The following is a 10,853-nucleotide window of genomic DNA, read 5'->3' on the forward strand; positions in this document are numbered from 1 at the left end:
TTTTACCCTTCACCAAAATCCAACACCACCTACCACAGCCAACTGCGATGACATCATCGTCCTCGTCATCGTCGATCTCGATGACCTCAGAGGTACTGGCCCCGCCCCCTCCCTCGTCCTCTGAGCTGCTCTCTCGATAAACCAGGCCCATCTTACTGTACACCTCTTTCACCAGGGCCTCACACTGCACCACAGACCTGACAAAACACACACACACACATTACTGTACACTGTATTAACCAGGGCCTCACACTGCACCACAGACCTGACAAAACACACACACACACACGCACACACATTACTGTACACTGTATTAACCAGGGCCTCACACTGCACCACAGACCTGACAAAACACACACACACACACACACACACACACATTACTGTACACTGTATTAACCAGGGCCTCACACTGCACCACAGACCTCACAAAACACACACACACACACACACACACACACACACATTACTGTACACTGAATTAACCAGGGCCTCACACTGCACCACAGACCTGACAAAACACACACACACACACACACATTACTGTACACTGTATTAACCAGGGCCTCACACTGCACCACAGACCTGACAAAACACACACACACACACACACACATTACTGTACACTGTATTAACCAGGGCCTCACACTGCACCACAGACCTCACAAAACACACACACACACACACACACACACACACACATTACTGTACACTGTATTAACCAGGGCCTCACACTGCACCACAGACCTGACAAAACACACACACACACACACACACACACACATTACTGTACACTGTATTAACCAGGGCCTCACACTGCACCACAGACCTGACAAAACACACACACACACACACACACACATTACTGTACACTGTATAAACCAGGGCCTCACACTGCACCACAGACCTGACAAAACACACACACACACACACATTACTGTACACTGTATTAACCAGGGCCTCACACTGCACCACAGACCTGACAAACCACACACACACATACACACACACTACTGTACACTGTATCAACCAGGGCCTCACACTGCACCACAGACCTGACAAACCACACACACACATACACACACACTACTGTACACTGTATTAACCAGGGCCTCACACTGCACCACAGACCTGACAAAACACACACACACACACACACACACACACACACATTACTGTACACTGTATTAACCAGGGCCTCACACTGCACCACAGACCTGACAAAACACACACACACACGCACACACAGTACTGTACACTGTATTAACCAGGGCCTCACACTGCACCACAGACCTGACAAAACACACACACACACACACACACACATTACTGTACACTGTATAAACCAGGGCCTCACACTGCACCACAGACCTGACAAAACACACACACACACACGCACACACATTACTGTACACTGTATAAACCAGGGCCTCACACTGCACCACAGACCTGACAAACCACACACACACATACACACACACTACTGTACACTGTATCAACCAGGGCCTCACACTGCACCAAAGACCTGATAACACACACGCACACACATCACTGTAGACCTCATAAACCACGGTATCACGCTCCACCTCAGATCTGATTACACGCAAATACACAGAGGCCTTACTGTGATGCTCCTTGATCAGGACATAACAGACCTTCTCTGTCACATACACACAGACGCATACACACACACACACGCGCACACACACACACACACACACACACACACACACACACACACACACACACACACACCCTTACTCTGAGGCGTTGACGCAGAGCGTGTCCACCTCGGCCACCTCCTTCTCTCTCTGCTCCACCCAGTGTTGGAGCTCGGCCAGCTGCTCCTTCCTCTGCCGCACCGCCTCACTCTGATCCACCTGATCCTCAATCCACTTCTTCAGCTCCTCCAGGGAGATCCCAAACTCCTCCTCCAGGGAGCCCTCTACCTCCACCTCCATACCTGACCCAGGCCGAGACAGAGAGAGAGAGAGAGAGAGAGAGGGACAGAGAGAGAGAGAGAGAGTGAGGGGGGGGGGGGCAGAGAGAGAGAGAGAGAGAGCGTGGGGGGGGGGCAGAGAGAGAGAGAGAGGAAGAGAGAGAGAGAGAGAGAAGACAGGAAGTGAGGACAGCAAGACACTGTCACTGACCGGACACAGAAATCAGTCCAGTCTGCTGAGGACAGGAAAGGACGATTTTTAAGATGCTTAACAATCATAACATCAACCTTACGGTTTCTGATTAAATGAATGAGGGACAAAGTCTGTTGGGTAAATGAATCTATTAATCTCACCAGAATCTACACCGAAACATTTTTAGAGCACAAGACACTGATTTCAGCGGGAGAAGTGATGTGAAAATGAAACATCAATCTCTCATACAATACCATTTAACTTCACTTAAATGCTTTTGTCATTTCAAACACAGACATAAATCTTTAAAAGCAAAAAATTGGACTGTGTTTAATGGGTACGTTTTAGACCCCTGTTCCAAATAAACTCACAACAACTGCATTTTATTAAAAATGAATTCATTAAAAAAAAACAAAAAACACACACACATATTTAGAAATCACTGAAATCGGTTTTATTCGAAGGTAAAGAGTCCATAACCAATACCAAACCACTAAAATCAAGCGACGAGCCATTAAAACAGGTTCATTATTTCATTCAGGGTCATACAGTCTGAGACATGGAATCCACACCATTCGTTGGGTTCTCTGGGAGTGGAGATTCGCCTGTGTTAGTCTGTGGAGTATCCGTGCTGCTCTTAACAGCAGTGGGCTCTGGTTGGTGCTGTACAGTGACAGACTCTGAAGGATGAGAGGAGCGCTTCAGCACGTGGCGCGGAAAGCCTCCGTCATCTGGGCTTTTTAGACCGCCTCCGTCATCTGGGCTTTTTAGACCGCCTCCGTCATCTGGGCTTTTTAGACCACCTCCGTCATCTGGGCTTTTTAGACCGCCTCCGTCATCTGGGCTTTTTAGACCGCCTCCGTCATCTGGGCTTTTTAGACCGCCTCTGTCATCTGGGCTTTTTAGACCACCTCCGTCATCTGGGCTTTTCAGCCGATTTGGGTTCCGTGGAAAAAAAATCCCAGTGGCCTCAAACCCACTTTTTAAGATCTGGGATTTTAGCGACGTCTCTGAGCGTCCTCTCTGATCTTCGCTGGGAAACCTTCCCTCTTGATCTGGTCCCCGTGACGCCGCGCCATCGTTCTCCACCGCCTCTTCACCTCTCCGAACACCGCCCCCTGTCCGAGGGCTGGGTCGCAGGAGCCGGACCTCGTTTTCCTCTGCCGTCCGCGCCGTGTTTGGGGAGGCGCGTGACTAATGGAGGTGAAAAATGAGGGTCGGCGGAGAGTTTGGGTCAGAATCCTTTGCGGACTCGGGCAGGAGGAGGTTTTTGAAGCGATCCTCTAACAGGGCCCTCTCTCTCCATCCGCCCACGGTGGGACACAGCGTTACCCCGGGGGATTCTGTGCCACCAACAGACCAGGAGCCGCAGGGGTGCTTTGCCTTGTAGACTGTGACGCGTGGTAGACTTTGACCTGCTGCATTGCCTGTGACACACACAGTTATCTGCCCCCCCCCACCCCCCCCCCGCCATGTTTCGGTAGACATATTTTGACCCTTTAGGGGTGAGGACCCTATCTGAGGCAGGAAGGCTGTTTCACCCACACCGCATACGTTCCGCGGTTTGTCATGCAGTTGCACGTCATCCAACGTTTTTCCTGCGAACTTCGCCGAACCAGCGGTCGAGAACGGCAGTCTCATTCGCTGCCTTGGCCCCCTTGACTCAGGATATTGACCGTCTGACCGCCAACTCGGGATGGTCTCTCTCTCTCACAAACCTCTGGAACCACTGGCGACCTGGCCTCCCGACTGTAAAAGGCGCGTCCAGAGCATTCACCTGCACAGTCTCTTGCACCGGGTCTAAAAGCTCAGATCTGGAGAATCCCAAGCCCCAATGGGAAAGGATCTACATAGACAAGAAATTAAATCAATAAATACATACTTCAATATTTTGCAACACAAATGATCAAGGTTATACATCAAGTTTGTACATGACTTTAATATGGACAATCAATACTGATATGTCTATTAAATGATACTTTGTCTTGCTGACGTCACACTGACGCTCTCTGGTTTTTATAGCACTGCACCCTTTAAACTCACCTTACAATGACACGAATTCCTTACAGATTACAGTGATCTACAACTACTGACCATCAAAGTGCAAAGAGTAAATTTATGATATTATGGATTTTAAAATACAAGCCAGTAATACCTGTGATGTAATACATTGGTGTAGCACACAAGCTTATATGGCTAGTCTGCTAACTATATGCTGCAGTGCTTGTGCTGTGTCTCTAAAACAGTTTTTATTATTTAACTGTAACTATTTCCCACATCCGAGTTCCAAGTTGCATAGTTCTAAACATTTAATTCTTTGTTTTGCAATAAGTAGTGATACTTACCCAGAATAAACGTTAAAACATCTCACAAAAATGCGAGTTTACGGGGCTCCTCTTCTGATCAAAGTTTTCGGACAGTTTTCAAAATGGCCGCCAGCAAGCGTGCAATTACCTGATTGTCTTCAAATTACAAAAGGTATGTACAGTAGTAACAAATACATTAATTGGTTAAGTCATTAAGTAGGGTAATACATATTCTTTTTCCCTAAGTAATTTGAGCTTAGAGATGGCGCTGTGCTTAATGGGCACGTGAGCTTGACAGGCTAATATTTTAAAAACGGGCTTTAAAACAGATTTTTTATTCAAAATGCAAGAGCGGCAACTACATAATGGCATCTTTCTGTGGTGCTGGTATCAATTCTCTGCCCTCTCCTGACGTCGGGACGTACTTTTTAGATATGGAAACTCGAGAGCGTGTGGGACAGTACCCTCTTTAACTCTGTTTTTTCCCCACTGAATCGTACCGTTTGATGTCACGTATGTTATAATATTTTCTGAGGTGCGCACTGTAGGCCACTGCTCTCTTGCGACTGAGGGATTCTCCTCCTATAAAATAAAATATTATTACACCGAGGTACCGTGCAGCAAACGCTATTGTTTGCTTGTAACGTTTTGCTTGTTGTGTCGAGATCTCCATGGATAGTATGGAGATAATAGGCATAGTAAGTTTTTCTTTTTTCTGTTATCACGCAAAGACAATATCAGTGATGCTGCATCGTGAAGAAGGCAAAGGTGGAACTTATATACATTTATGTACATGCATACATACTATGTGTATGTATACACATACATATATATGTTTGTGTTTGTAGATAGATAGATAGATAGATAGATGAATTTCACGTGGCCATCACCAACCATTTCAACCTTGAAAACTTACAGTTCTTCTAACTGTACTTAAAATACTCTCTGACAAGGTGGTGCCTTAAACGTTCAATGACGAATATTACACTAAAATGACAAATGTCTGCATTACTTCGCTTTTTCTTAAACTTGATGGCCTTTTTGTTTTGAATGCTGGGCGCTGTGTGACTGCGACACCAGCACTCCTCGTGGATGACGGGAGCTGTAGTTTTCAAACAAGTTTTAATCAAATATAAAGACGATCAAGTATATACTCATTTATGCTGAATTTCTTATAAGGATGTGAGTCGATGTGGATAACGCAGCCGTTTCAACCAGACATGCGCTTTCTCGCTGCTCGTCTGAAACAGTCAAAGTACGATGAAACAGCTTTTATTCTGCAATGACCATAATTCATTTCTGCAGAAGCGGACCGCTAACGGCGCAGAATAAGGACGTATTCACACAAGCGAGCTCACGAATTTAAATGAGTCACACAACAAGTTTGTTAAAAAATGTTCCTCCTTTGCGACCATTATTACACGCTCGTTGCTATGCAAATGTAAAACTGAAATGATTGCACTGCATATCTGCAGTGACCAATTCGCAGCAATGCGCAAGTGAGGTTTGCAAGTAGCCTCAGATTAGTTAGCCAACAATAGCATTACCTTCTGCTGACTGCTCCGATCGTCCCAGTGAATGTAGTTCTCCGGTTTTTACAGCATCTGTGTAAAAGTGTTTATGTGTTGATCTGTTTGTCCATAACGTTGTACGTGGCAAAAAAGGGACACATTTATTATGAAATTAGTACAGCTAGCAATGTATCCCGCACTCCACTGACACAAAAAACTCAATGAGCTAGCTTGGTGAATGTGCTCATTCGGTAACCAATCGTTGCCGCAGGAGACTGTGATGGACAAATCTGCTGACCAATGACCTGGACGACGCAGAAACCCCGCCCCTACGCATTGAGTATCTAGATACGTTCTTAAAATTGTACCTACCTCTAAACCCTTGGAATCTGGTGAAAGAAAGTGTTAAGAATACGTAGAGTTAGAAACACATGCATAGTGTGTTTAAAAGAACCTGAAGCAGCAATGGAGAAAAACATTTTGCACAGGATGATTCAGAGGCAACGAAGCATGAGGTTTTATCTCACAGCCTCAATTGAGTGTGTTCTGTTCTGTTTACAACGGTTCCTTTCCATAGAACCCGTGAGGGCTGCCTGTAAGCACTGTTCGACCTCTGCAGTGTCGGAGCAGATACTTCTCAGAGGTCATTTTAACAAACGGGCCACTCCTGGGGTATTCCACAGGACAAATATGAGTGGATCTCTTGCCACAGACACAAGTCCTTTTCAGCGTAATGGAAATCACCGCACAAAACATTGTTAGTCCTTTTTTTAAATTTATTATTATTATTGTTATTATTATTATTATTAAAACACATTTTCAGAGACAGTTACAGTCAGAGTGGAAACTGACCTTTTATAGAATGTGGCTTCAGCCCCTCACATGGAGGATACTATCATCCAGAGAGAGAGAGAAAGAGAGAGGGAGAGAGAGAGAGAGAGAGAGAGAGAAGGGGGAGGAGAGAGCGAGAGAAAGGAGAGAGAGAGACTACACACTACAAATTCAGTTTACAGAAACATAAGACCCGAGTGTTTCATTCCTAATATTCCCACCAGTGAGTGGGCCTTTCCCCAGCCTTTCCCAGCATTTTCCCCGTTCACCAGGTCTTTACCGGCTCTCAGCTTTACCAGTTTTCATTTTTTTACCCTATTCGTGTTCTCACCTGAGATAACTCGGGCTAACAGGGATTTCACGTTGCCAACCAGGCGTGATAGCTGAGTTTCAGAACGATACCATTCGGTCCAGTTGGAGTCCAGTATTTCACTGGTTTAAATCTAGAGCCTTTCCACGTGTTATACATTCTCATCTTTTTCCAGCCATAAGGACAAATATGTTTGTGTACTGAAACTCTGTCGTATGCTATGTCACAAAACTACGGGAATCATGAAATCCCATAGTGTAAACTGTAAAGCTATTTTAAGATACAAACATGATTGTTACGAGACACCTGTGAACTCAAACCTGAGTGATGTGTTTGCAAAAAACTGTAACTCTTCTTGGGGAGACCAGTTTCTTATTCAAAAAAAGAATATGAATAAGAATAAATGAAATATAAATAAATAAAAGAATATGAACTATGAGAATGAATGACCTATGAATGAGCTACAATCTGAGTGCACAGAGAACAATTCATTAGGAATGTCCCAGCAAAAAGAATGAATTATTTACAGAACCACCAAACACTGGAACGGAGGAGCATTCTATTTTAGGTTACCTGTTAAAAAAAAATGGTGTTCAAGAATCAGATTACCAAATTCATCATAATCCCGGATTACGATGTGGTTAAGATTAGGTCCCTTATTTCTCGACACGGGACTCTGAGGTTTCGTAGGCCGCTGGGTCTGATTCAAACCCATTCTGCTGCCCCGGTCACTTGCGATCTGTGACAAACGGACTTCTTGCTTGTCCCATTCTCAGGGTTTTGTCGCAAGCTAATCTGCTCTCCATGACAACCAAGATCATTCCAGCGATACTGTTTTTAAATCATGTTATTTCACATTCATACTGACTCACTTTGATGGAGCTCTTGTCCGGTGCAGCTAGCGTACGCACAGATTCTCTGTATCGGAACGAACACATCTCAAACACATCTCACATCCCCCGTCCTTTCGGCCATGTTCAGGGGCTCGGTCCACGACCCCTTAGGTTTCTGGGCTGACCCCCCTCTCTCCTTATCTCTCCTTCTTTATCCTTCCACCTGCTCCTCTTGATAGGTGGAGACTGAGATGGCACTGTAGGGGTCGAGAACCATCTGAGCGCAGCGAACGATGGTGACAAACAGGAAGAGGCAGAGGAGGAAGAGGAAGAAGAGGGCGAAGCCCAAATCCACGTCGACGTTCAGACGGGACACGGGAAGCGGAAGGTCCATGTTTTACCTGGCGACGCCCAACAGACAGAGGCGGACGATTTACCCGGCGACGCCCAACAGACAGAGGCGGACGGATGGAAACAGGAAGTCCCTCGGCACACCTACCTTTCCTTTTTTTTTTGCGTTACTTAAATTGTGCATTTAACCTTTTTTTTTAAAAAAAAAAAAAATCAGTTCTCCTTAGGTTTTCAGGAAGAGCAATGACGTGTTGAGGACAAAAACGGTTCTTCGCTTTGTCTTCCTGTTCTTTTTCTCTCACAAGAACGCTTAATTTTTTTTTACTATTTCATAGCCATAGGTTTAAAATCATGGTTATGGTTAGATGTTCTGATATTTTTTTTTCTTCTTTATTTTTGCCTTCTTCTCATAACTCTGCCGCAGTTCGTCATCATGAGACCAGACCACGTTCTTCATGAAACCAGACCATGTTCTTCATGAAACCAGACCATGTTCTTCACGAAACCAGACCACGTTCTTCATGAAACCAGACCAAATCTTAACAGACAGCAGCTTTAAGCCTTTTGCATTAAAGATCTGTGGTCCTGTTGTGAGAAGCCTTTGCGGTGTGTGTGTGTGTGTGTAGCTGCTGTAGCTTGTTCAGTCTCTGCTCTACGGTCTTCACTCTGTCACTTCAGAGTGCTCCTCTTTTATTGCCAGCTTCGTCTCCTCCATCGACACTGCTCCCCCCGCCCTAAAACGATACACACACACACACCCTGCCTCACTTGGCACCTGTGTCACCAATGAATAGTTAACGAGGAGTTTGGTAACAATCGGCCCTTGTATGGGATTAAAACACCCTTCGAAGCTCCTCCCACCAAAGGACATTTTAGACAGACAGGTGCCTCTGCACGTGTCAGAGTGACCAGGTGAGATGAGATGTAAGGCAGAGGAGGCAAGGTGTGTGAGAGTGTGTGTGTGTCTGTGATTGTGTGTGTGTGTGGGGGGGGGGGGGGGGGGGGGGGACGTGTTAACATGGTGGATGAGCAGGAAGTACTGAGGATTATCACAAGGAATGACAACAGAAGAACAAGGAATGAGTGGGTCCCTCTGTTTTTTTTTTTTCTTCAAGAGGGTGGAAGAAAGAGAGAGGAACTGAAAACTGAGCTGACACAATTGGATGCAGATTGATTCTGCTGAAATACCAACTGAGAGAGAGAGAGAGAGAGAGAGCGAGAGAGAGGTTATGTTCCCTTTGTGGTGTTGTGATCCAGCAGAGTGAAACAGACCGAGCTGTGAAGGAGTAAACCTACTCTATGCAATTAAACAGAGATCAGTCCATCTGTTAACAAGACCGAGAGAAATGTCCCTCCATTCAACCCTGTCTCCGTGACCATCTGTCTCCAGAGATCCACCTGTCTGTAAAAAGATAGAGATAAAGCCTCGTTCTTCAGTAAATGACAGAGAAATAAAGCTCCATTCAACCCCGTCTCCAAGTCCGTCTCTCAGACTGAGCCCCTTGTTAACCACCTCCATCTCCGTCCTTTTAGTTGTGTTTACCTATTCCACTGAGAGAGCGAGAGAGAGAGAGCGAGAGAGAGAGAGAGAGGATGAACCCAGAGGAAACCGATACGGCGTGATTTGGCAGATGTCTCGGTGTCATTAGGACAGAGGAGGAAAGGAGTGAAAGCAGATCCAGCAGAATGAGAACACTGATCGCTTTTGTCTCATTTCCAATCCCACTGCCCCACGTAACACTCACAACAGTGTAACTAATCACCATCAGCACTCACAACAACACGGCTTAAAGCCCGTAACAATGCAGCTCATCACTGTGATCACTCACAAGAACACCACTCATCACCATCACCACTTACAACAATGTAACTAATCACCATCACCACTTACAACAATGTAACTAATCACCATCACCACTTACAACAATGTAACTAATCACCATCACCACTTACAACAATGTAACTAATCACCATCGCCACTCATAACAATGTGACTAATCACCATCACCACTTACAACAATGTAACTAATCACCATCACCACTCATAACAATGTGACTAATCACCATCACCACTTACAACAATGTAACTAATCACCATCACCACTTACAACAATGTAACTAATCACCATCGCCACTCATAACAATGTAACTAATCACCATCACCCCTCGAAACAACTCATCACCACCAGTGCCTATTACAGCACAACTCATTATCACCATCATCACTCATAACCACATAACTCACCACCATCACCACTCATAACAACACAACTCATCACCATCACCATTCATAACAACACAGCTCATCACCATCATCACTCATAACAAAATGTGTCTCCGTCATCACTTATAACAACATAACTCAACACCATCATCACTTATAACAACACAACTGATCACCATCGTCACTCATAACAACACAAGGTTTTTCGAAAGAAAAAGAAAATTGCAATTATGATAGACAAGGTCGAGCTGAACAGAAAAATAATTTCAGATTTGCTGAATCACGTAGGAATTTGGAGAAACTATTTTTTGGAGAAACTATTTGGAGGAATTTGGAGAAACTATTGAAATAATTT

The 10,853-nt window shown here is 45.0% G+C and overlaps 1 protein-coding gene across 1 annotated transcript in view; it reads right to left on the reverse strand.

Annotated features, from left to right (window-relative positions):
* Positions 1-6,047, reverse strand: part of setdb1b (SET domain bifurcated histone lysine methyltransferase 1b) — a 26,903-nt gene extending 20,856 nt beyond the window's left edge. Inside the window, exons 1-3 of the mRNA XM_030784700.1 lie at positions 5,986-6,047; positions 1,762-1,963; positions 34-197 (exon numbers count right to left, since the gene is read on the reverse strand). Of these exons, the coding sequence (XP_030640560.1) occupies positions 34-197; positions 1,762-1,961 (364 nt within the window). The 5' untranslated portion in view covers positions 1,962-1,963; positions 5,986-6,047. The remainder of the gene's footprint in view (positions 1-33; positions 198-1,761; positions 1,964-5,985) is intronic.
* Positions 6,048-10,853: the final 4,806 nt, after the last annotated feature.

Source organism: Chanos chanos, chromosome 9 (genome assembly GCF_902362185.1).
Source record: "Chanos chanos chromosome 9, fChaCha1.1, whole genome shotgun sequence".
In the NCBI taxonomy this organism is placed as follows: Eukaryota; Metazoa; Chordata; class Actinopteri; order Gonorynchiformes; family Chanidae; genus Chanos; species Chanos chanos.